The 27,512-nt window shown below is 45.8% G+C and overlaps 1 protein-coding gene across 2 annotated transcripts in view; it reads left to right on the plus strand.

Moving 5' to 3' along the window:
* Positions 1-27,512, plus strand: part of AXIN1 (axin 1) — a 69,797-nt gene that overhangs the window by 12,596 nt on the left and 29,689 nt on the right. For both annotated transcript variants that reach the window (XM_085074979.1, XM_085074980.1), the window contains exon 3: positions 27,368-27,508. In XM_085074979.1, coding sequence (XP_084931105.1) covers positions 27,368-27,508 — 141 coding nt within the window. The remainder of the gene's footprint in view (positions 1-27,367; positions 27,509-27,512) is intronic.

The following is a 27,512-nucleotide window of genomic DNA, read 5'->3' on the forward strand; positions in this document are numbered from 1 at the left end:
TGTCATGGTTGACAAACCTTCGCTCTGGTCTCAGACCTAACCTACCAGTTTAAAGGCAGTATTCTTTTGTGTGCAGGTTTCTGGGTGGGGACCATCGGGCTTCTAAGGGAGATTAACTTGCGGCCTCTCTTTCCCCCCTGCCTCCCACCTCAAATAAATTTTGTGCTAACTGTTCTCTCACTTCCAAAGGCCAGAAGGAAATGTCAGCCTTTAGGTTTTCTGCTACCTGAGGTACTCTGCTGCACACTGAGAGTGCAAGTAGGTGGGAATGTGTAATTACATTATAAACAAACCAGCTGCACGATCAGTGTCAGCAAGTGAAGATAAAATGTAGGAAGTTTTTTCAAGTGATTCATCCATAATTATTTAAAAACATGTTGAATTTATTCTTAAGCTTTGGAGGAGAATTCTTGCAAGGCTGGCGTTTGCTGCCCGTGATGTTTATACACCTGAGTAAATGCCTGTCTCAGCAGTTTGTCCCTGTTGAGTGCTCCAGATCTAAATCCCTTCAAAGGTAAACCCAGCACACCTTTGTCTCTGCTGGCCTTGCTGTCTCCAGGCTTTTCACTGGTCAGGTGGAATCTGTTGTAGCAGTGGCTGGCACAAGGATGGGCAGGCAATCAAGGCTCACACCTTTTTACTGTTTGATGTAGATTTGTTTTCTGTAGGTTTAGGTGGTGGCAAAGGCTGGTTGGCACAAACACACTGATGGGGCTGGTGGAGAGATGTTTGGGGAGCAGCTTTATGTGCCCACAGCCATGACAGCCAAGCTATGGGCTGCATCTGCTTTCCTCTTTCTACATTCTTCCAGCAGTACCTGTTGTGTGGATTGTAGGGGTTGGGGGAAGAAGGGAGGAAAGTTCCTTTGCATGATCACACTCAGATGCAGGAGGCTGGCCACGTCTGGTTTTAGAGGTCACAGTGAAGTTGCAGTGCTTTTCCTCTGGTTGTGTCATTGCAGCTGCTGGTGTTTTCTGCCCAGCTGGGCAAAACTGAGTATTTTTCTTTTCAGCCCCATGCTATTGGCAGGGGGGACATTTGTCACATGCCAAGAAGTCGGAAATGCACTACCCAGAACGGAAAGCAGCTGGGAGTTGTTGTTGTTGTTGTTTTTGTGCTAAGCCAGCACTCTGCCCGACTCACCGGCCCAGATAACATCCACCAGGGCAGGGCCCGTGCCCGCGTGGCCGGGAGGGCAGCTGGCACCGCAGTGGGTGGCACTGCCGAGCAACCAACGCCTTGCAGTTTCATCAGGCCCTGGGTGCGTTTTCCTCCAGCCAGAGGCACGGCGCAGGCGCTGCTCCGCTGCAGCAGAGCTGGGAGAGTTGGGGAGTGTATCCAAGGTGGGCATCTCGAGTTGTGTCTGCTCCAGCAGACACTGCAGCAGGGCACCCCTGGTGCCTGAGACGCTTTGCCAGTCCCTGGGGCAGGTCACCAGTCAAGCTCCACTGCTCCTTCATGCAGTGTGGCTAGAAGAGATGAGCAAATATGAGGAAGGCAGAGACTTTAGTGCCTGTTCTAGCCCCTCTCTCACCTAACCCTGCTGCCAGCAGCTCCAGCTTTAGTCAAGAGCTCAGGGAGGCTTTTCTGCTCCTGCAGAAGCCTAAGCAGAAAGATCAGCTGGCCCCACCTTGGTCTATTTTGATTTCTAGATGCAGTGCCGGGGCCCTTCTCGAGACCTGATCCTTTCCAAGTATCATTGACTTGGGTGCTCCCCACCTGGGAGAGGTGGCTCGTTGGAGCTCTAGCAAGTCAGCTGATACCTCACTGGTTTTATCATAAGGGTGCTGGCCCTGCAGTCCTCCAGTGCCTTCCCATAGCTATTCCACATGCTCAGAGGGGTAGATGCATCATACAGACCACTGGATTTGCCTCCCCAGCAGCAGGATACACTTGAGAAGCAGCAATTGCTTGGCCTCAGCAAGGTCACCTGGGTTTTGGTCCCTGGTGGTGACGCCCTGAGTCCATGTAGGTTCTTCTGTCCAGAGCCATCAACCACACTGCCGGCAGTCAAGCTATGAGCAACTCTTTTCCTTCGTTAATTGCTGCCTGTGGCTTGGCACCAGCAGCGTTAGAAACCCTCCCAGGTAGCCCATCTTGGGCTGTGGACTTGGGTGTAGTATGTTGCCTCAGGTGGTATGGAGTGGCATCATCCTCTCACTTCCCAGCTTTGGAAATCATCCTGGAAGCCTGAGCTGAAGAAAGAGGGTGGGACTGGAGCCAAACCTCTCGTTCCAGATGGGACAGTAGTGGCAGGAATACCTATTGTCCACAGAAATGTTGCCAAGCCACAGAAGGCAATTAGCAAGGAAGAAAAATGTGGTTCCTTTAAAATTTGAATTTTAAAAATAGTTTTTCTTTTTAAATTGAAAGAACACACATTGATACGCCAGGTAGAAAAAAATCAAGGTTGTAAGAGCCTCCACCTGAAATTGTCTAACCAGTGTAGTTAGCTACTTAATAAAACAGGCAGGTTTGTCAAATGGGAGTATATTCAGTCCTGAGCAATAGCTGAGTGTGAACAGGATGTAGAACATCGGATTACTCTGCCTGTGGCACAGATGACAAGGAAAACAGTCCTGGAGAATGGTGGAGGAATCTCTTTCTAACCACATTGTTACCAATGCAGTTATGGTGGAGATAGAGCTTGAAAAGAACTCTTTTAGGGTCTCCTGATAGGAGATCTAAACTTTGTACTGAGCAGTCAACTCCTTCATGCCTTCAAAAGGTGTTAATGAGCTCTCCCTTTGATACAGGAGACCCTTCTGCACCTAGCTCCCTCTCCAGCTGACACTGCAGCCATGGTTTGTATTAATGCCAGGCTGCTGCCTGTTCCAGGCTCTTTCAAACACATTGACAGCTTTCCTTGAATTAATCCTTCCTCCTTGATCTTCCCATGGTCCCTATGATGCAAGATCAGAAAAGGCAGTTTCAGTATCTGGCCACAACTAATCAGGATTTTACCTCTCTAACCAGATTTCTTAAAATATTTATATTCTCAGTGAGAACACCAGCAGCGGTCACCTTGCCTGGTGTTGACAGTAGTCCCACTTCAGGCTGGAGGTTAGACTACTCTGCTCCTCCAAAGGTCCTTTCCAATCAATACCTCTGTGATTTTAGTCCTTAATTAACTGCCAAGCAGATCCTGAGGGACTTCCATCAGTTTTTATGCAGCAGCAAGCCCTGCAGAACTTCGTATGTTCGTGTGGTTAAGTAATGGCACTAACAGCTGGACTGGTGGCTAGGAGACAGGGAGCTATCACAGCAGAGATTGATGAAATACTATACAGGAACCGTGCTCTGAGGTAAAACTCCAGATCCAACAACCCATATGAGCAAGGAAAAGCATTCCCCCCCCCAAAAAAAAAGCCCCCAAAGTGAGGGATGAAATTGCTGTACTGTATCAACCCATCTACATTAGGTTGCATCCTTATCTATGTCTCTTCCTCTGCTTCTCGCGGGATGCTTTTAGATCTCCTGTCTAAAAAGTTGTAAATGAAAAAGGCATGTTTCCTTTCCCTCTCCATCATTTAACGATTTTTAATTTGCTCTTTGATCCTGGTTCTGCTGCCTTGACTGTGTGGAAGCCACAGCACTGGGTTGCAAATAAAAGACATGACAGTTCGTTTAAAAATTATAAGGCTTAAATCAAATTATGCACTATGAAAATCAAGCATATTTTTCGAATAACATAAATAAAAGGAATAGATTTTTGTTGTTGTTGTTGCTGTTGTTTAGAATTGGTATGCATCTTATGATCCTCCCATTCTTTAAATACCTGAGCTAAAATGTCTTCTGGTAGTTAATCTGTCTTTACACCATGCTGACCAGAGTCCTACATCTCACCTTCAAGGCCAGTGAAGGTGGAAATAGGTAATGAACTATTTTTAGAAATCAGCAGTGCTGTGTTCTGGGAATTCCTGCAGTATTTTTCAGAACCAAGTTTGTAGGTTTTGAGCACAGATAGGGAAATATGTCATCTGTGTAAATTGCTCTAAATTACCTGCAATTTGTTGGGAGTTGCCATTTCTAAGTACTTATTGCAACTCTAGATATTTGAGGAAGCTTTTGATTATCCTGCGCTTGTAAAATGTAATTGGCTATTTCTTAATTGTTGTCCTCTGTGAAGTGTAATTACCTGTAATGTAGAGCTTTTTATTTGTCAGTGCCGCAAACAGGAAATCAAGAGTGTCTGATTGAGATAAGTGTGGGGACTCCACCACGACTTGTAATTTCATCAGGTGACCTGTTTGTGCTGGGGCTGGTCTCTCCTGTGGAGTCCTGGAGGCCTTCAAAGAACCTGAAAACCTTAAATACCATCTTCATTTATTGTTGTGCAGAAGTCTGGGTTGTACTTTCCTAAAACCGTCTTCAGACAGCTGCTGTCTTCATAGCAAGGTTGTGGCATCTCTTTATTCAGTCATATTGCATGAAGTTTCAGGAGGAATAGGCTGATTTAGAAATAATTGCTTAAATGCAGTTAGTCAGAAGACCTTGTAGAGCTTGCTGATGTTCATGGATACCTTAGAGAAGTCAGTTAATTAAAGCTTAGCAGCCTGAAGGAAGCTGATAGAGACAGAGAATCCTGATCCTCGTCGGTGTGTGATGGTACCTGGCTGTAGAGAATAGGGTTCTACTGAACCTTGATCTGCTGCAGACTAAAAGCATGTCTGGTCCCAGTCAGACATCTCTGCTCAGGGAGTTGGTCCTTGTGTCCCATCTGCTGTGTGGCTGTCCTTGACCCAACCACGCTGGCATTCCTCCAGGACCAGGGCATGTGTGGGAATGTCTTGGATCCTGGGGTGACCTGGCTGGGGGATATGTTATGTGACCAAGGTCTAAACTCTTCTTGTTGGATCTGTGTCATGCATAGTCATGCTGAAGCTTTTGTTGTCATGATCTTCACAAGCTGCATCTGTCCTGGCAGGGACATTAAATGTTATTACTTAATTGAACTTAGATGGGGCTGGGAACTTACTGGGAATTTCTTTGAAGTTCCGGGAGGGTTTTGTGTTTTACAGCAGCAATAGAACCATCAGACCAGGTATGCTCACCCTTCCTTTATCTCCACCCAGGCTTGGCTGTGTTGACCCAGCGCAGTGCTGGGGAGCAGTGCAGGGAAACTAACACAGACTGGCACATCCTGTCTGGGGCTCTACGTTCTGTATAAGGTGTTGGAGAGACACAAAGGGATATTAAAAGCCCTCTCACTGCCCACTGCAGGCCTGGGAGGTGCTGTGGCAAGGCAGGCTGGTTTATGAACAGCTCTGCTTCTCTACCTGGGACAGAGTTTTTGTGTACATGTGTTTTCCTTACATGCAATCTGTGGGTTTCAATATCCTTCTCACTGTGCCTTTAGACCATGACTGAGAAGTGAAAGTGTCCTCCAGGAGCTCCTGGCCAATTCTGCCACGCAAAAGCAGCAGCACAAGCTTTCTTTGGAGGAGCTTCCTAAAAACAAAACCTTAAAATAAAAACCCCCTTCTTGCTAAATTAACTGTCCGCAAACATAGAATTTTTTCATTTTAGTTTTGCTCTTTTGATGGTGACCTGGTGCCGAACAGTTCTCAGGAAAAGCGGTGAGTCAGCTCACCCAACAGTGACTCTATTGATAGATGGAAGGAGTGGCCCTCAAGTCTGTCTAGTCATTGTTGGTGCTTGGCTGGAGCGCCGGGGGCTCTGAGGGCAGGCTCAAACACCTCTCACCAGCCTTGGGAGATCAAACGCTGTGAGTCAGGCCACAGAAAATCATGATAGGGCCCAAATTAATTAAACCTCTTTTTGAGCCCTGTTTGGAGATTGGGAAGGAAAGGAAAGGGCACACATGCACTGGAGTGTGTGGGACCTGCCAGCTCATGTGTCCTTGCAAGCTGACTTTCCTTGTGCCTCCCAAGCTGTTCTAATGGAAACTCTGCCTAGTCCCTTCTCTGCTCTGGACCAATGGGATCTGCCAACTTTCTCCTCTCTTGATATCCTCTCATTTCCCGCTTCCCTTTGTAAGGGCATGAGGCAGACCTGGAAAATAAGCACTTAGCACCAGCACACCATTCTTATGTATCCCAGCTTCTGATTATTTTTCAATTCAAAATACACATGAGTCAGAAAATGTTTTAAGAGAGGCTTTAATTCTTTCTATTTTTTGTATCATTTTGATCAAGGTGGGAGAGGCAGGAGGTTGCCAGATGGTGAGAAGTGCAGCTGTGCTTCAGCCCCACCAACACCTTTCCCTTGGGTTTTCCCATCTGCTTTCCCAAGCCATGGTTTGCTGTCAAAGGTGGGGAGCCACATCCGTGAAGCCCACAGCTTCCAAGAGAACTTTGACTATGAACCAAACCCTAAAGGTTATGGATGGGAAGGACCATATCCTCTTAATATCCCAGGTCTTCATGCCAGCGCTGCTATCCCTTGCCATTGCTTGAGTTGGTACTGTAGCCTGGGCAAGAGAGGGATATAACAGGCACCAAGAGCCTCAAACTTCACTTTGGGCTACTAAATGCAAGTGCCACGCACTTCAGTACCTCAGGCCATATTGCCCTGAGCTTTCTTCAGGTGCTCTGAACATGTGGTGTTCGCCTCCCATCTCCCAGGCACCAGGAGCAGGCCAATTTTCAGCATAACGCACAATCTCAACTATTTTATTGCTTAATTTAGGCCATAAAGTCCCTTTGATGTGTTGTGTAATGCAACGTTCATTCTGAAAAAGTGGGTGGAGTAGCTTTATGGTATTATAAAAATAAATAAAATGCCTGGCAGGATTTTGAAACCACATGGTCATTCCTCCTCTCTCTACAGATAAGTTGATTGTTGAGAGAGAAATCTTGCTTAATATCTAACTTTGGGTGATTTATTTCTCCAGAGTCCTTTCATCTCCAGCATGTATTGGGTTATCTGTGACTTCTAATCTGGTTGTTTTAAGTGTGATCAAAGAAACCAAGAGAATGCACTTTATTTTCCCACTGTATGAACAGAATGCTGTTTGTACAGTGCATTACATCACCTGTTCCTGCTGCTTCTGAGTCCTGCACCAAATGGCTGCGGTATAAATAGAAAACAGAATGGACTTGTAGGGGGTGATGAAATTTGTTCCACTTGCTGAGTAAAACAGAGTTAACTCAACGAATGCTTTCTTCACGCCCAGCTCTACCTCAGCGCACAACAACACGGGCTGAAAATGTTTGGAATAACTCACTCGTGCAGTGTATGGAGCTGGCATTCGGCAGCCTCAAGGAGCTGTGCTGAAAATCCACGGGAGATGGCAGGCAGGGGGACTGCCTCCCATTGAAATTGCTGGGATTCTTTCCAAGCTATGCAAAGAAGGAGTTTGGCTTTGCATCAGCACCATCATGTTGTAGCTGCGATTGTCCACAGGCAGGGTCTGTGGACAGAGGTGGTCACCATCATTTGCCCAGGCTTGGTGCTGCAGGATCCCTGCAGACCTGGAGGGCTTTGCCATCCCAAACAAACCCCTGTGTCGAAACCAGCTCACTTTTGGAAGGTCTGGAGGAAGCAGAGCAAAGGGACCCACCTGGCTGTTGCAAACTTTGCATTTCTGGGGAATAAGCACCAAGGAGCAGCTCTCATTCACGTGGAGGCCCAGGAGATGCCTCTGAAGTTAAGCCTCGAAGCAGCATTTCTCTGCTTGATTGTAAAAATGCCAAATTCAAGAAAGAACATTTCTTTTCTGGTATGTCTTAGTGCTTCACGGCCTCATAAGCTCAGTGTTCCATGGAGGACAGTTGGCCTCTCTACAACTTTGCCATGTCTCCCCTCGCTAGCATCTCCTGGCCTTTTCGGGGGCACTGGGCAGCATTTTCACTCCAATTATCTAATTGATTAATGTATTTAACTTGAAACATTTACTTTCAGCTTGTGTTTGACTTTCAGTTTCTTACTTCTCTTGTAGACCAGGAGGGTAATCTGAGGGCCTGGACCTTTCCTTGCTAGCTTTACCGAGCAGTAACTGTTGGCCTTAAAAAAACTTAAATAAAAAAAGTCCTCTCTCCTTACTGACCTGGCCTTGACACACCTACAGGCCCTCATGAAAATCCCACCCTGGGTAAATAGTTCACGTTTTTATTCAAAGGAGAACTGCCATGCATCAAAAGGTCAGGGAAATCATTTGGGAGATAAGGTGTTTTTATCTTAAGCAATTAGTCCTTAGTGTTGGGTTAGTTTTTTTCATTCTCTAATTAGGTTGGAAGTTGTTCTTGTGCAGCACGTGGTCGCTGTAGGAATACTGAACAAAAAAATGCCTAAAACTTGTGCTCCCCTACCCCATCCTGCCCCTGCTACCCTGTTGGCTGGGAAGCAGAAAGCCAGGGCATTTCTGACGTGCCATTCCAGAAGGATGAGCTTAGGGCCACTATCTCCCCATCAGCCTCCGGGTGCTGATCATCTGATACTCGTCAAAGCTTTGCCCACCCATCACTGGGCTGCTGGTGGTTTTCTCTGTCTGTAGTCCCCAGGTTGGAGGAGCAGGAAGGAGTCGGGGAGAGGATGGAAGCATGGAGTTTTCCGTTTGGCTGTTGCCGCTCTGTGGGTTAGGCAGGACTAATCTGGACTGCTCAGGCATGGCTGGGTCTCCTTGCTCAGCCATCACCCTGTGCAATGGGGAATTCTCCTTCTCTGAGCAAACCAAGCCACTCTGCAGTTTCTTTCTAGTGAATTATAGGAAAATTACATTGTCCTTACACTAGCATAAGACTGACCAAGTCTTTCCCAGTTTCCCTGTGGGGTGTTGGGCAGTGGGAACGACTGTGCAGTTACCTGGCCTTGCCCTACACACAGGTCTGTCACCTCTAGGTGCAGTGGGGTGCTGAGCTGGCTCTCCACAGGCTCGCCAGCAGCCTTGTGTTCCTCACCTCAAGGTCATACTGCAAAGGTTGCCACAGCAAAAACACTTTTCCTGTGTTGTTTGCACAGTACTGGTGTTGGGAGGTCCCTGCTCACTCAGCTGAGAGGGGGGAAATGTTAGGACTTGTGTTAGGATGGGGAATTTTCCAGCCCTTGTGGAAGAGCATCTTCCTTGGTGACGTTTCAGCTTTCCATTGGTGGGGTTGGATGGGGGGCAGGGTTATCCCTCAGCAGTGGCTGGGAAGTTCCTGTATCTCTGAGCCCTTGTGCAGGATGGGGTCTGAATTCTGGGCTACAGACTGAGGATGATAAGCTGAGCTCTCCTTATGGCTGTTTTATTGCTGTGTTGCAGATCTTAGAGGTGTCTGGTTGGACTCTGCAAGCTGATGGACACAGTCCTGCACTGAAATAAACTGTCTGCTTGAATTCACCTGTTGGAGTACCAGGGTGTAGAGTAGTCCTAACCCCCCTAACCTGTGTAGTGCTCCTTCCACAACAGGAATCTATAGTTCAATGTGATACACTACTAGATTTCTTTTGCCCCCAGCTGCCTTATGAAAAAGCACTTAACAAACACATCCAGAGGTGTGAATTACAGCTGATGTAATTAATTTGTCTGTGGGACTGCCCCCCCCCCCCCCCCGCAGTCTAGCTGACAGCTAAGAAGAACAAAAATCTAATCTTGGAGAAGGTTAGGAATTCTTTGACAAAGGTTAAGCCAGGGTGATGCTGCCTAATCATTTGTACTGGTGTCCTGTGGCAAATCTGCAATTTAAGTAGGCAGGCCATTCCTAAACCAGCAGTATCTCTGCTAACCTACCTTGCTGTTTTGCAAAACAAAAGTCTTAAAAATGGTTAGGCACAAAACAAGACTGAGGCAACTCTAGATCCTGAAGTCACTGCAGGAGTGCCCATCACAGGACAGTCAGAGCCAGACCCTGCTGTGACTTCTGAAGTCTCTCCTTCCCAAGCCCATCTCCAGGCTGTCCCAGCACTTCTCATCCCACCCTGGGGTGAGTGAGCAGCACAAATACTGTGCATTGGAGGAGAGCTGCAGGAGAAGCAGAAGGGAGGGAGGGAAGCAGACAGACCAGCAGGCAGCTCCGAGCAGGGAAGCCATCCTTGCCTTCCCTGCAGGCTGCCTTGGTGTGCTTAGCCCCAGCCTGGTTGCAGCAGGATTTGGTCCCAGCACACTTCCAGCCAGCATGTCATGGCAAGCTTCCCCAAGCAGCAGTTTCCACTTTTCCTCTTTGGTGTCTATTGTTTTGTTATTTGGAGAACTGGAATCCATGGTTGAATTGGAAATGTGGTTAGCATCAGCCTCTGACGCAACAGGGTGGGTTTTTTTCCTTTCAGAGTGGTCTGAGCCTGAGCACATCTTCCCCTGGTCATCTCAAGGACTGCACAGCTCTCCTGTGACCCACACACTTGGGCAGTGATACAGTGCTGTGTTCACTACTAAAAGACCATCCCATTTAGTCTCAGGAGACCTGCAAAGTGCTGGCTTGGGCTAAATTGGGCAAATAGTCACTTGATCACAAAGTGAGTTTCCAAAAGGAAGGGGTTGCCTAAGTGCTGATGGTTTAGATTTAGTCATTTAATGCATCAGGAATAGGTTACATTCTTAGTTATTTTGATTTCAATCTAATGTGTTAATAATGTGAGTCTCTTCGAATGAAAATGTATTTCCAAGTTGCTTTAAGTATTTGCTAGCGCAGTAAGTTGAAGACATATGTGAAAGAAAGGGCCATCTGATGAACTGCTATTGTTCTCTTAATTCAACCCACCCCATTTGGGCCACTCGGCATGAATGGCTTTGTGTTTGCTAATAAAATCATGCAATGTTCCCTGCAACACATGTTCTGCATGTCCCAGCTAGTCAGCAGCAGTAAAACCTTATTTTTATAGGTTTATAATGTTACCTTCTCGACTGTGGCTTCTTTTAGATACAGCAGTGCTTCCAGCTTTGGCCTTGGCGTGCTGGAGCACACAGGGATGACCATAAGCCCATGTTTCTGGCTCATCTCCTCCCTTTCCCTTGCCTCCTCAGGCATTTGCTCCCTGCTTGGCTTGTCAGCGAGCATGTGTACCTCCTCACCTAAAGGGTGCTGTGTCAGCAGCCACTGGCAGAGAAATAGGAGTGTTATCCTTGGACTACATCCTCTTCTCTCCAAAATGTTTGGATGAGCCCAAGTTGTTTCTTGGGCTGTCTCAGGGAGGGTCCAAGAGTGGCTATGAGCTCTACAGCCCTTTTATGGGCTGGGCTTAGGAGACCCAAAAATAATGTGGGAAGAGCTGTGCTGTCGCATGATCCCAGGAGAGCTGCAGCCATCCCGATGGTTTCTTTGGGCAATCCCTAAGACAGAGGGATGAAAAGCAACCTCTGCCTTAGCAGAGCATCTCAGAGGGGGCTGCTCTCAGCAGTTGGCTGGCAGTGGTCCTCCACAAGCCATGTCCAAGCTGCAGGGAATCAGTATGCATAGCAGTTGCTCCCTTTCCTTGGCACATTGTTTTTTAAGGACTCTAGGGTAGAGGGGATTAGACCAAGTTCTTAGGGGAGGAGAACAGCCAGCAGGGGATGGCTGGTCATTTTTGTTCCTTTTGTAGCACAAACAATCTCTCCCTTACTACTCATAGGGCTCGTGAGCCTTTGTGATGTTTATTTGGCTGAAAGATTTGGAGACCTCTGGTCTAGACAGCTCTCCAACTGAGAAGGGGAATTTAGGCACTTGTGATAGTGTGGCCAAAGAAATTACAATAAATATTTGGGAGATTTTAGTGTTTGGCATTCATCAAGAATGGTTTAGCAGAATGAAATCTTTAGTGGAAAGGATGGAAGTCCAGCTGAAATGACAAAGATGTGCCTGGGTTGGCGTTGGCACATCTTCCACACTTCAGGGATTAGAAGGAATTGTGTAATAGCAACATAATGATCTGCAGAATTGGCTCATTTAAACTTCAGCTGCTTTTGTTTAGGAGATGGACTTAAAATCTGAAACTGGGTCAAAATCTTTTCTTGCTCTAGAACTAGCAGTTCCACACGTTTCAGACTTCTGTCTGAAGAGCCCTCTCTCTTACTGCTGTTCAGCCAGCCCTCCTGGGCTGAACTTCAGCCAGGCAGGTGACCTTGGCCTGCTAGTTCTTGTCAGTTGGGAGTGGTGTTGGTCAGGATCAGATTTTCTAGGGTCTGATGATCTCCAGCACATCCTCTCCTGCTGATGGAATCAGGATCCTGGGTTCCTCTTTAGGACTGGTAAAACATCTCTCTAGATTAGAAGCTGAGCAGGCACCGTTCTGGGTGTGTATTCAGTCTCCTGGATTCTTACCACATTTTCACACAAACTCAGTGTCAGAGTTTTATCACTTTTTAAACTTGCCCTAAACTACCAGGGGGACAGAAGAGAGCAATGGCAGTCTCTCCAAAAATGAAGCCCAAGTCTTTGTGAGTTGTTGTGGCCCCATTTCTCCTCTATTTGCAGCAGAAATAAAATCCCCAAAACTGGTTTTTTTTTGTGCAGCTGCATTTCCAACAGTAAAAGGGGATTATTCTTGTGGGTTCCAGGGTCAACCTCTTGCAGTCATCCATGGCCTTCTCATCTCCTGGGGTTGGCCCCAGTAAAGGAATTGTGCAGATATTTCTTTGTCCCAAAGTTCCCTAAGTTTTCCCAGATAATACAGCCTGCAGGGGCAGAGAGGGTTTGCAAGGTTAGTTTTGGGAAAAACCGCTTGAGAAAGCCCTCCTCCTTACTTCTGGAGAAAGCACTGTGATTAATTATTCTGATTGCTCACCTGACTGAGGTAGGCAATCCCACCAGGCAGTCACCCTACTGCCCACAGGAAAGGAGCAAAGTGATCCTGCACATGGAGAATCCATGTCACCAAGTCATCAAAAGTGGAATTCATAAATTCCTTTATTATTTGCTAAAAGCTGCAAACACATCTGCAGCATACACAGACCTCTGTTATCATCTCAAGTGAGATGATGCCACTGAGTGTTAGCAACACACAGACACACAACAGAGGAGTCTTTTGTCTGTTCTGTTCTCAGTGTGAGTTTTACATCACACTGTGGATGTACACATAGCCTAGGAAGGTCACTTCTAGAATAAAAACCACTGGCAAATACTGTCCTCCCTTCCCTGGATGTGACAATGTACCAGCAGCAAAGGTTGGCAGCAGTGTCACTCTGCTGTCACATCATGTCACACATCAGTGCCAGCACTGCAACTGCAGATGCACAGGCTCAGAGATTGGTGTCACAAGCTCCTGCATGTTTTGATTAATTCATCTACAGTTTTCATACATGGGTTCAGGGACAGGTGCTTTCATCAACTTCGGGATCAAAATGTTTGCCAAGGATATTGTGAGTCACGTTCCAGGCTTGCTTGTAGCTTTGGAGAGGAGTTTAATAGGGATGTTAAAATATTGCTCATTTACTCTATAGGCAGAGCTGGCAGCAGTGACTGTAGTCATGGTTGCCCAACATTCCCCATTATATAAAACTTTGTTGTAGCTGCTCATATCTTTATCAGACTGTGTTGTTTGGTGTTCTTCCACGCTGAGATTCTGCCTCAGGCTGAATTATTTTGGCAAATTTTAGTAAAAACAGAGGGGGAGGAAATTACATTGTTCTGTTCATGTCAGAGTCTTACAATTTACTTTACATTGATAACCTTCCAGTTTTCCCACTTTGATGCAGGGGTTTGGCAAGTAGGTTGCTGGAGGTGGGAGGGATGCTGGCAGCTTGAACACGTATTTTGCCATCCATGTGAGAATCCATTCAATATGACTGAATTGTAAGCTTGTGAAATGGCAAGCTCTACAATCTACATGGTTTAAAATTTTGGCAGTCAGAGTATCTGAAAAGTGTATTTGCTGTGACGGTGCTCATGGCTAAGACTTCAGAGACAGGAAACTGCAATTCCTGCTGATGATGATTGTGGAGTCTCCAGCACTCATCATTTAGTGAGCCAGCTCTCTTCTCAAGTCCTCCAGAAAAGGCACTTGAAAAAAAAAAAGGCTTTTTGGGCAGTGATGGGGAGGAGGTGAGGAGAGGATGTTCTTCCAATGGTGGGCAGATGGTGTTGGGAGCTAGCAGGAGACCAACTGTACATGGCATTGGAACTGGAAAGGGGTTTTCCAATGCCTCCTGGAGTTTTTGGGAGGTACAGGCAGGAAAACAGAGGTGGTTCTGTGCTGGTTTTTGCTGGAGCAAAGCTGGAAGACAGCTCTTCACCCTGGGAGAGAGTCATTGTGTCTCAGCTTTCTGTCTGTTACTGGAGACCCAGATTAAACTTGCTGATGTGCTGAGCATGCATCAAGGCAGAAGTCTTAAAAAATGCTGAGTGTTAGACCCAGAGCATTTCAAATTGAGCACCCACGTCTTGAGAAAGTTCTGACAATTTCAGCATTGCAGTTGGCTTTTTGTGACTAAGAGGATAATGGCTTTTCCTTTCTCCAGAATAGCAGCACAAATAAATACAAGATACACTTGTGAAAATTGCCATAGAGTAGTCTCCAACAAAGTGAGTAATGCTGCATTCAACATGAGATTGGGGTGATGTAAAAGTACAAAGAGGGGGGCAAAATAAAGATATCAATCCATTTCTCCTGTGCCCTGAGCAGATGAAGTTCTGCAGAGAGAGCTAACAGATAGTGCCATACATGAGCACAAGAGAGGTGACTAGAATATACTTTTTTCTCCAACCTATAGATTGCTTTTCCCTGCTGTCTTAAGGAGAAAACATCTGTAGCAGTGATTGCATCCCTGTAGTACCTACCTGGTCAATGGAATCTGGTCTGTATGGTGTGGCCCATTTGCACTCAGTAACAGATGGTGGGTTTGTGTCACACAGATGGGTTCCAGTGTTTCACAGCTCTTGTGCTCCAGGCCGTACACAGAAAACAGCCTTTCCCTTCATCCATGGGATTTCATTTCTGGTTATAGCACTTGGGATGATTGCAGTGTGGCAGTGGGTCAGATGAGCTGCAGTGCTCTGCTACTGCTATAGGAGAAGAAAATTATGTCAGCAACACACGATGTCAACTGGAGGTGATTCTGGGCCCACCCACTGCCATCCAAAATACTGAATTAAACCAGGTGTCACCTCTGGGGCTACATAAATGTGGCTTTTGCAATGGTCCTGTGCTGTATTCAATGTCTGGGCAGTTGTCAGCTGGAGCTGGAGCATTTGAGGTGACTGTAAGATCTTCTCTGCATGCAGGTTTTCTGCTGAGATCAGTTATTCAGAGCACTTAGAAGTCTCTCCACAATTCCCCATTTTCGCTAATTATCACAGTGTCTCTGGGACCTCCCTCCCTTGTTGAATTTGGTTGGGTGTCAGAAAGTACCTTGCACTCAGAACTTCTGGGGGGATTAAAAAGACATCAATGGAACACACAGAGTTTGCTCATCTAGCCTTGTGTCTTTAAGAAACTGAGGTAAAAAACCAAATACAGTCATCTTTTATCTGAACAGTGGTTAATTTATTTAGAACAAAAAGCACATTGCTTGCATTGTGACTCTTCCCATACAGAGCCATCAACTGGTTTTAATTGTATAAAGAGGAGTGAAACAAGGGTTCAAACAGCTCTTTTATAGCACTTGAAGTGGACATGGTACTTCATATATATCCCACAGTAATGCATACCATATGAAAAGATACTGTGGAATTTGTGCAATAAAGTTAAAAGCCCATATATCTGCCTGTTCCAATGGATGAGAACCTAAACAGAAAAAATCTAGAAGGCAAAAATAACAACAAACCCCAGCACAGTTCTTGAAGTCAAGTCTCACTTGCTGTGAAGTGCCCCCAGGAAAAACAAGCACAGGATTTGCCCGAGCAGTGGCCAAACCCAGTAAGGGGATGGACTACACATTTAAGCCTCCCAAACACTGCCGCAATTGAAGGTGTTTCATCTCCCCTCAGGTCTGGAGTTTAGCTGGACCCTTTGGTATTGCTGTGTCCCACAAACAGCCTTGTGAGTTCCTGTGCAATTTGTCTATGAGCAACTCTTTAGTTTTTAATTTTCCCCTCCTCCCTGCCTCCGTCAGCTGTTTTTCTCTACATTTTAATACCTGTTTCAATAAGGGGAACTGTTTCTTTCACCTAGGATTATTTAGTGAATGCGTCTGGAGCTGTGTCACCCTCATGAGCAGAGCATGCCCAGCACACCAACCTTGGAGTTACAGTCAAGGAATTCCTACTAAACAGGGATTACTGACCCACTTGCCCTGGCTGCCTTTGGATGCTGGTCTCCATCTTTCTCACTGCTCTGAAATTCTTTGCTCTTGGTTTGTCAATTAGGTGCCAAATTTAGATCCATTTGTAAAAGAACGGCCACGAGAAATGGGAAACTGAATCCACTGACTTCATTCTTCCTTTTTAAATATGACTTTGTGTGACCTCAACACAGCAATTGATGGTGTGGCTTCCAGGTCTGGCTGGAGATGCAAGGTTTGGTGACTGTCCCAAAACTAGGACTGTGAAAGAATACTTGATGCTCACCATCTAAGGAAAAGTTACTTTAATCTTTATTTAAAAGCAAGGCTGTTTGTAGCGGCTTCACAAGACTGCCTTTCCTCTGAATGCCTGTTTTCCAGGGAGAACAGCAAGTTATTTGCTGTTAGTCTGCTAAACTCTTAAAAGAAAAAGAAAATTAGTATCTCTAGGAAAGGAAATACCCTTTTTAACAGCGTCTGTCTCCGTTAGACACAGTTTCTGCATTTCACATTCCTTCTGGTGGTTGTTATTACAGTCCTTCTGAGGATTTGTCATTGTTGTCAACCTCTAATAGACCTTGTCAGAAGGACAACATGACTCAGTCTGCACTCATCTTGCCCCAGACCCTGTGTTACATTGGCCAGGTCGGCTTGAGCTGTGAAGTGAAAGTCAGATTATGAGCTCCCAGAAGAGACCAGGAGACCAAGTTAGGATTTACGCTTTTGCTGTGATGCTGACATCTCTTCAGAGCTGAGCAATAAATAATAGAGCAAGTTTAAAAGCTTTTTGCAGCTTGCCAGTATGTTGTTGTTGATACAGCCTGCCGTTTGTTAACATGATCCAACAAGTATCCTTTAATGACCCCACTTGGGGAGCCTGTGAGACTCCAGAGCACTGCTAGAGAAGCTCTGTTTCATGGTGCTGTACTTCTGAGACCTGCTTATCTGTCATGGTTGCAGTCAGCTGATGCTTATGAACTCCTGCTCATTATAAAGTACTGATTGGAGACAGAAGTCTTCTGCAGGGGTACTTCTTTTCCGTCCCGATCTAATGGTCTCTTGACTTTAAACTTGAATGTGTTCCCTAGATGGAAGTAAAGTTATTAAGGCTTTGCAGGAATTTTTAATGTGAAGGTATGAAACGTCTTTGTGAAGGTCTTTTGCTTGACTGAGTTGTTTTTTCATGTGCTGCCAATATCTGATCCCACTTCTTGACCTTTAATATACACTGAGAGAGAAGATTAGGATGTTTCTAATCAGCTGAATCTCCCCTCTGGGAGCACTATTAAATCCTGGCTCTCAGCTTTATCTCTGCCAGGTCTTGCCAGCCCTCCATGTTTTTGGTTTTGTTACCAGCTGAGGTCAGAGTTCATTCACCTCAAAGGTTCTTGTTCAATGGGGGAAGTTTCTTGGATCATTTCTGTGGGAGTTAAGACACCAGCAAGCGACTGTGCTTGGAGGCAGACCTCTTCTCTTCATGTGCCTTGTGAGCCAGACCTTAATCAGTGAAATAAAGTCTTTCATTTTGTTCAGGATTACTGCTAATTCTGCCCACCTCATCATTAGTAGGGCTTTGTCAAAGGTCTTCATGGGCCAACCTGAGGGGTTTTGAGGTGCTAAGTCAGGTGCCTCATAGGCATTCAGAATACTACGTTGACTGGTTTCTTCTGCCACCCAAATTTATAATTTCATTAAAATACCAACTTTGTTGGCAATAAATTGGTAACAAGTATCGAGTTTCATACCATTGTTTAGAGGGGAATTCAAGTGAGGCTAGCAAGTCTGTGGTCGTGCAGCTCAGCTTCTGTTACATGGCCCAGCGGTACAGGCAAGCGGTTTTATGTCAAAACTCCAAGTAGTCTTTGTAAAACAGGGACCCCCTGAGTTGCATATCTTCCCCTTTCATTTCAGCCATCTGCAATACCACTGTTGTGATTGAAGTATTGGGAAATTTATCCCTGGAAGCAATACAACAATTGCAGTGCTGGGGTTGATGCCTTCCTGAAAAACTGCAGTGGTCTAAGGAAGGACTGAGCGCCCGTGGTCTTATTTAGTCCTTGGATTCCAGTGGCTCCCATTCCTCAATGGGATCCGTGTACCTGTAGATGCCCCTGCCCTGTCCTACGTTTTTGAACACTCCAGATGCTCTGTAGGTTTGTACAAAGGCAGGGAATGATCTGGAGTCATTAGCCAAAGCTGGATGCTTTGTTTCCTTCCAAAAACTTACTCATTCTACAGACCCTGGTCTTAAGTTACTGAGCTTGCAGAGAAATCTGCTCGTAATTTCTTTCTTGTAAGCCCTTTCTTGTTGAGCAGAAATTTTGGCAAAGAAGAGTCAAGTCACTGGAGAATCCCCAGTTCTGCCTGGTTATACCAGGCCTCCTAAGATCTTTCCTTGGAACGAGCAGGCAAGAGGAAATACTTTCCATTTCAGAGAAGCGTGGACAAACAACGTTGCTTCAGACAGAGAAGAAAAGTGGCAGACGGAGTTACAGCACTGAATCCTGCTGGCCAAAAGCATGCTCTTGCCTTTATTCAGTCATTCCTGGAACACAGTGTTCTTATTGTATTCCTCCTCACCCCGCTCAGCGCCTCTCCTCGGGCTCAGGGCTCGGAGATGCCCCGACCACGGTGCTGGCAGGTTTGGAGGAGTTAAAAAAAGCATCAAACGCATCTCAGCAATGGAACCTCTCCCTCCTTGCCTGACGTTGGGTAAACGTGTGTTCTGAAAACCTGGATCCCGTTAGAAATGTTCCTGCTGTCTGGAAAACAAAGTACTCACTCGCCTGGTTTAGTCATTAAGTAAATTTGTGGTTTGGTTGAGACAAAAAATAATGAAGAAAAGCTGTTGAAATCCTGGGATTAATTTGATAGTTTGCAGGCAGTGGTGTTTTTAAGTGGAGCTGCTGCCTTCTTTATGTTGTGAGCAGACCCAGGTACAAACCTGGGCTTCCCTCTTTCCCTGTGCCTCAGAGCCAGGCATTTGGAAGTAATTTGTTCCACGAAGGCCCTCTCGTTGTGGGCGAGGGGGTTGCTCTGGGCTGGGAGCCGCGGTGCGTGGGTGTCAGCACAGCCCAGCACAGCCGGCCCGCGGCTGGAATGCCGGGAGACACTTTTGGCTGCCTGTTCATCTGTGCAGGGAGCAGCACCCCGTGCTGCAGGCAGGGACGGCTGGTCGCTTGCTTGGCACAACATGGAAGGCTCTGAGCTGTTGGGAGATTCGCTGGTGTTATTCCATCTGGGACGTGGTGGTTCCTTCTGGGAAGAACCGTTTCGTCTGGACCTTCTTTACGTCTCCCAGCCTCCCCGCCTGCCTTCCCAGGGAAGGGAAACAGCAGAGCAAAGAGCAGAGAAGCCCATGCAGAGACCCCCAGAGCTCTTTGCAAAGCGTTTCCCCTCTCCACCAGCCCCAATTTACCTGGGATGGTCACCAAAGAAAGCAGAGAGCAGGGAGCTGGCACTGAAATGCTGTCTGAAATGCCTCCTCTGTGTGTTCATCCACTTAACCACACATATATATGTATATATATACGTATATATAAAATCACTTGTATTAAACATAGATGTCATTTCAGTCTGAGAAGCCAATTTGCAGAGTGGAAGGCTCTTGCCAATCAGCCTCTTGCTGAATTTTCCCCAGCTCTTAGTTTAAGCAGGGGGAAGGAGACTGCATTATCAGCCTTCTACCTGTGTCCATGCTAGTGATCCTGGTGCCCCATGGAATGCACATTTGGAGGGTCAAAGAATAAGGGATGAGGACACAGGTCTCACTCGTTCTTAGGGGTTAACATGCATGGATGTTCAGCACATCCCCACACAAGCTTGATTCTGTCCCTTCCAGTGAAATATTAAAAGTGGTTATCTGTGGTGTGTTGCCTGACATAAGCCAGGACATGGAAGCAAGTGTGGCTCACGGGTGGGAGCAGTGTACCCTGGATATCCAAAATGCACACACACTGCTGGGTTTGCCTGCTTTTGTAGCTTCTTAAGTCACTACAGCAGTTCTGGATGGCTGATGCAGCCTGACTGCTCCAAAGTAGTGAGGCTCTTGTTCAGACACAATTAATGCAGCCAAATATCCTGAATATTTTATATAGGAAATGTCCCTAATGTTGTCAGCCTTTCATGACGGGTAAGGATTCATATGAATCATGTCATCATTTAAAAACCAAGCAAAACTACTATGTTATGGTATAAACTCAGACTAATATATTGAAATTAATCTAGGCAGATACCTGTTATTGTTAGATACGGAACAGAATGTTCTGCAACATTCACTTTATTTCAGAAAGATGATCCAATTGTCCTGTTAATTGATGTGCAGTCATTGTGTTGCCCTTTTTTTTTAAATGAATATCTTGTGCTTTGAGGTATTAAATAAATGTGTCTTGTGGTCTTATTCTAGGGAAGACATGCATTGTTTTTAGGCAGGATTTGCTTTTATTGTTTGTCAGACTCGGATTTCTGCAGTTTTGATTTTAAATCTGTAACTAGTGGACAAAATCCAGTATTACATTGGGGCGATGAGTGAGCACAGCCTCGCCTCCACTGGGAAGGAGGAGCTGGGAGGGCTGGTTTGGAGAAGCACAGTCAGATGAAATCTTGAGGGACTTGTTCTGCAGTTTCCTTGGAACACAGTGGTTTCATCCTGTTGTGTGAAAGCCTTTCCTAAGAAGGTTAGGGTGGCGATAGGGCAGTAGAGCCACAATATTTAGCCTATCTAGTCCTTATTTGCCTCCTAAGGCAAACATTTTATTTCCTGTATTTCAACTTCCTTCCTAGATTCTCTCCCCCACCTTGCTGTATCCTATGATCTAAATTACTGGTTGCAATTAATGCATCCTCTGTACATTAGTCCTGCCTGAGAACTAGCATGTCCTTGGTAAATGCAAAGGAGTTAGAAACTGGAAACTTAGACGGGTAAATCTTGGATTTAGCTTTTGTAACTGTGCTTTAATACTTCACAATAATTGCTGAAGCTCCCCATAAAATAATCTCCATGTAGTCCTAAAATGGAATTGAATGCCTTAGAAGAAAAGAAGAAGAGCCCTTATCTGTACTTTTAGTTGCATTTTTATTTATTTCCCTTCTTCCTCTGGCGTGGGAGGATGAATACGCAGGGAAGAAGATACAGTTTTGCAAAGGCAAGGAGTGCTAAAGAGCGTCATTTTTTTCATCAGCTTTTAAAAGCCAGACTGTAATCATAAATTCCCTGATAGCTGGAGCATGCAGAAGTCGTCTTTAAGCCTACAAGTGACAGGCTGCTGTTGCTTTTCAAACTTCAGATTTCATTTTTTTGTAAGACACAACTTTGATCTGGTTCCTTTGTAATGCTCTGCAGAGCGCTGGGGCCGCTGTGCTCGCCGGCTGCAGAGCTGGAAGTGAACTTTCTTGGCAAGAGCCATCTGGAGACCTCAAAGAACAGATTAACTTGTCCAGAATTGATGTGATCTTTGAAGAAGCTGCCCTTGCCTGGAGCACATGTGATTAGCCTGACATTGGCAGTGATAAAGTTGAGATGCACAGCAGCATCTGCGTACCCAGAGTAATTGGGAAGAGTTTTAAGTGGAGCAACCCCAACAATCTGCAATCAGATTATCAGGTAAATCCCCAATTTTAACCTCTTGAGCTGACTTTGCGTCTTTAGCGCAGATCAAATCCAGTCAGGAGGGAAGGTTTTCAGCTTTGCATCTTCATAGCCTTTTTGTTCGTAGCTCCAAAACATTCTCATGACGATGGTTTGGGAAACACTGTATGGTGCAAATTTTGTGATAGTTGTTGGTGCCACGGATTGGAAACAGAGACTTTTTTGTTCAGGTGGTGGATTAATGTAATCTTGTAAATCAGACTCTTTGGTGGATGCTGTTGTAATCCCTTGTTTAAAGGTGACCCTGCTGCTGGGACACTCTTGCCAGCACATGCTATTTAGATATGCTGAAGGGATTTGCTTCAGCTCATACATCATAAGCCAACATCTGCAGCTTTTAATTTCATTGACTGGTTATGATCATGAAATGTGGAGCTGTGTGAAGGATGTGACAGTCACCTGCTTGTTGGTAGATGTAAGTTTTAGGAAATAAGTAGCCAGCTGGAGACTCTGTGACCTGTCATTCTGGAGATGGAAGTACGTACCGTTTTAAATTAATTCTTTTTTCCCCACCTAGAATAAATGGAACATGTCAAAATAACAAGCTGGAAGGATGTCTCAGCATTAGACTGCGTCTTCCCAATCACAAAGGCAACTTGACCAGAGACACCAAATAAGAGTAATGCTTAGTAATGCTGGATTCCTGGAAATAGTGATCTTCAGAAACACAGGACTGTAAAAGTTTGAACCAATTTTTCAGAAGTCAGTGTGAAAAAGCAGGGTGGGAAGACAGTATGAGCAGCTGGGTCCCGTTGAGTTGCAGCCCTGATCTGTAGTCTCAGGGCACCATCACTCAGCCCAACCACCACCCACCAGAAGAGGACAGGAGGAGTTGTGTCCTGTTGTGAGGTTGCTCGCTGCAGCGCAGGAGGGAGGGCATCACAGCTGAGACATCTGGAGCTCCTGCAGAGTCCATTTTGGGGTGTCCTTTTGTAGGACTTGCCAACATCTCCAGAACTCCTGCAGCTCAGAGCCTTCCAAGGTGACTCATGAATCTGGGGTGCTTATCAGCTGCCTCATGGCTCAAGGTGTCTGGAAAATGGGGTTTCTCCCATGTTAAAAACGAGCTGCTCACCAAAACTGTGGTGACCAAAGGTTCAGACTATGGACTGGGAAGAAAACTTCTGGAAGAGCTGCTTACGGAGAATGCGTAGGGAGTTTTGTGGTTGTCAGCTTCATGAGTTTTATATCTTGGATTTACTACTATTGTGTTTCAAATAACTGCTCCTCTATAGTGCAGGGGTTTGGAGGTGCTTCCCATGCCACCAGGGAGTTTGGAGATTCCCTTATTTCAGGGTCAGGGAGGTGGGGCACCCTTGCAAGAGAAGGTCTGCCAGCCTGCCTGGATTCTATCACAGCTTCAAGTCTTTTGAGTAAAATTTTTTTTCCAGGAAATGTCAGTGTCATAAAAATTCAGTGCTGGAGCTGGAGAAGGTGGTAGCAATGAAAACTGATGGATTGATCAGCTTCTCTGTTGAACTGGGAGCTGTTCCAGCCACATTGGAGCTGCTAGCAGGCTTGGGAAGACCATGTCTCTCAGACCTGCCAGTAAAATGTTGCGCAACTTATTCCCTCTGGTGGAAATTAAAACTCTACAGAAATTAGTTGCCTAGAGGCCTTTCATCTTCAAGGAAGTTTCCTTCTTGGCTTAGTGGATTTTTTTCCCATGCTTGATGAAGAACATCAGTGAAGGAGGTACATAACTGGTGAGAACCAAAGGGAGTGCCACACAGATTTGGCTTTGGAGGCAGGATTGGTGAGATCTTCCTCCCACTGTGGATGCTGGAGGTGATGCAATTCTTCCCCAGAGCACACCAACCCTGGGATTTTTGCATAGAGTGAAGAGTAGCGTGTTTGGCAAAGGTTGGGGACTTTGCATCTCCGATTTAAAATTGAAATAGCCATTGGGGGAAGTTGTGTGAAGGAGACTGGGGATCCCAGGCCAGAAGGAAAAGAATACCCTTAGGGACTCAGGATACAGTGGGAACTCCGCACAGAGCAAGAGGACTGAAGAGGACCTCACCTCTCTGCTCACTTGCATTGAGGCTCCAAGATCTGATGGTGCTGATGTCCAGAGTGCTGGGTGCTTGGTTGGAGGAGTGGGAGATTTGGGGATGGATGGGATGCAGCAAAGACAGCATGCAAAATAAACCCAGAACAGGTAGAAGGAAGCCCTAAAGAGATTCTTACTGGTTTATTACAGCAGTTTTAGCCCTTGTCAGCATTACCAGAATGTGCAGTGATCAGTGGAGGATTTTATGCAAAGAAAAGGCAGCTGGTCAGGCTGACTTACTCAGGTCGCTGTGATCTCTGTTATAATTGTTCCCTATGTGATTATTTTGAGGGCTGAGCAACTGAGAGCTGCAGAAGAGTCGTGCAGCTTTATTTCTGCAATGTGTGAAATGTTCTGTGTTCATTTCAAAAACGCTCATTGCTCTTTCTGTCTTAAAAAATGAAATAAAATTCTGGAAGTCTGCAGGAATTTTTGTGAAGTCTAACTTTAAATGCTCACCTTTCCTTTTATCACCCTTATCAGTGCATAGAGCTCGGTATGTGAGGTTTTTAGCTGACATTTCAAATCGCTCTGAGGGTGCTTGAATCCCTTTTAAAGCAGCCTCCCCTCCCAGATCAGAAGTGACCAGTTTTTTTTGTTAGACTCCATGTTCCTTTAATGTTTTCCTCCTAATAGATGTTGAAAGCGTTCTTCAGAGACACGGCACAAAACATTCAAATAGTGATATGAGCCAGCTGAAGAGAGTTGTCAGGGAGAGGGAACATTAGGAGAAGGATTGAATACAGATGGATTCCTCAAAAGTAATGTAACCTGTTATGATTGCTTTGAAATCCTATACCCTTTCCATCTCCTTACGCTTACCAAAAGTTTACATTTGCATTGATGTATTAGAGGCAGAGCTAAAATGGAAGTAATCCCTGTTGTATACATGCTTAAGTGTGTAATTTTAGCTAAATACAACAATTGTGACCAAACCTGCATCCTCAGTGGGAAGACCACAGCTGGGGAGTGTTGTGGGAGAGCCCAGCCATCCCAGCTCCTCCAGAGGTGCCAGAGACCACCCATCTGCTCACTCTTCATTCCTTCAGCCATCACAGTTCCACACCCAACGACCTCTTCAGGTGCTCTCTGCTGCTCTTTGTATCAGCAGATACAAAGGAGAAATGGATTGCCCTGTGCATTTTATTCTGTATATCTCAGTGCTTTCTTAATATACTGCTAGAATAATCCATGCCTCTTCCAGACAGTCCTGGCGAAAGGTCCACTAGAAGTTGGTGCTATATTTTAATTGGGTTGTCCAAAAATCATCCTTCTCTTTGCCCTCAGGGAAGGCCTGAGCTATCCATCATTCCTGCCTCAATTTAAGAGGTTGTCTCAGCCTCCATCACGCTGCTGTCATGTCAGATTTGACAGGAGGGTTGCACTGCACAGCACTCCTTTAATGTTCAGAACTGACCGTTCTGCTCAGGGAGAACAACTGAAGGGGGCTGGTAAGGTTTTCACTTATTATCCCTTGCTTTTTAGGGTGAACTTGTTCAAATTATTTCCAGTACTTGCACTAGAAAGCCATTCTGAAATCTGATGGAATATAGAAATAAGTCTGCTCCAGTGCACATCTGCAACAACCGACAGAAAGTTTGTATGCTAGAAGGTGCCTGTGGTGACTCAGCATCCCAAGGCTCCCTCAATACTCATCCCCAACTGACTCTAGGTTGTAGCCAAGCATGGAGAAACCTCACAAGGCTCCCTTCTGCCAAACAGCCCTGAAAAGCCTCAGCTGGCTCAGTTTTGAATGTTACTTTGCACCAGTCTGCAACTGTACTGAGCTTCATCACCCAAGGAGAAATACTGTAGTTGGTTTGTGGCACACACAATATTAGTTTTCTCTTTGTGAGAGTAGGAGAGTAATTTGTTTCTAACTGATCCCATGATGGACCAGAAACAATATTTTTTCCTAGTGACCAGTGAATATCCATGACCCCTTGAATTAACAAGGAAAATAGGTTGAATGTCAAGGATCCAAAGGGCAGGTGAATAGGAGCTGGGTGAGCAGTGCATTAGCTGAAGGCTCCAGCTCTGTCCAATTCAAGTTTTAAAATGCTTTGGTAATGCTTCCATCCTGGCACACCATGTGCCACATTTTCCATAACAGCATCCGAAAACCTCTGCCTTAAATGGGGTCTCTGCCAGTCCCAGTTCATGTAGTGCCTGTCCTGCATTTTTACTCCATACAAATATACACAAACTGCCATCTTTTCCTTTTGCTGGTGTCTTCCTCACCTCTGGTCCCTCCATCTGTGTGTTTCTCAGGGGTTTCTTTGTCTTATCTGAATGTAAACTCATCAGGGCTGCTTTCTGTTGTCTGTAGGACTTTAGCCACTGCAGAGAGCCAGAAACGCTTTTCTTGGCAGAACAGGGGAGCACATGTTGCATGATGTGCCCTCCATGGAGATGTTTGCTCAGGGCCCATTGCAGACCACATCAGCCAGGTGACAATTACTGAGTTACTAAATAAAAGATGATGCTGATGAGCTTTGTGATCAAAACTAAAACAGGACTCTGATTTTCAGAGCTTGGAAAACCAAGGAATTCATCAACTTCAAGATATCTTAAAGATGCTGATCTTCATACAGAGGGGCAGGCAGGGAGAGCAGGGGATTAAGTGCTGTTTGGTTGGTGTGAATGTTTCAGCTTGTTCCTTCTTCTGGCGAATTGCAAAATTACTTGCAGTGAGAACAAGATGCCTGCATGGCCTGTCTGTCCTGCAGGGTGGCAGTGCTGGAGGCACATTGGCAGCAGTGGCTTTGCTATGCTGGTGGCAGAGCCAGTGTGAAGGAATTCTTGCCTGCTTGGTTCACAGGCTGCTTCACCATCACTGCAGGTCTCTTCCTGAGCAAGGAACTCACTTCCCAGGTTAGCCCACGCAGGCAGCCTCCCCTCCTGCTGTTTTGCTGAAGAGAAGGAGGCTGGCCTGCATGTGTACTTGAATGACAAAGGTATGTGTTGTGTACAAACCAGCCTCCATAGATCCATGAGGAGATTGTCCACTGGAAAAGCTGGTGTGATTAGATGGTCCTTCCTGGTGGAATTTGCAAGTGGCTGATGTACCTCAGTGTGACACTGGAGGTTGGTTTTAGGTACTGTGTTATTTCCTTGCTTCACCTCCCTCCCTCAACAAACATGTTGGAGTAAAGAGAGATGTTAAAGTGTGCATAGAATTGGTGAGCTGTGCTACACATCCCTCCCTGTTGGAAGAACAGAAGCCTACTTGGACTAAGAAGAATGCCATCTTACTCTCTAAGTGTTATTTTTAGATGCTCATAGAATGACAATGCTAAGCAGCTAGCCATGGACTCTATAAACCCTAATGGAAACTGGACTTCTTCTATACAGTCTTGTTCCCTCCCTTCTTTTTATCTGACATTATCATCTTCATTACTCCATTAATTCCCTTTTTCTTCCACTTACGACTCAAATTGTTCATAGCTCTATCAGTGCAACTCAGTATGAACACAGCTTATTCTGTAGCCTGTCACTGGGGCTGGGGCTCCAGCAGAGTCCTTCCTCCTGGTGATGCAGAGTATGGTCAAGGTTGTGTCCTTCCAATTTGACTCTCTTTTTTCTCTCACAGGCATGGGTCGTGGAGAGAGCCTGTTAACCCCTACTATGTCAACACGGGCTATGCTTTGGCACCAGCCACCAGTGCCAACGACAGCGAGCAGCAGAGCATGTCCAGCGACGCTGACACCATGTCACTGACAGACAGCAGCGTGTAA

Source organism: Lichenostomus cassidix, chromosome 14, assembly GCF_008360975.1.
Source record: "Lichenostomus cassidix isolate B80296 chromosome 14, HeHo_3.0, whole genome shotgun sequence".
NCBI lineage: Eukaryota > Metazoa > Chordata > Aves > Passeriformes > Meliphagidae > Lichenostomus > Lichenostomus cassidix.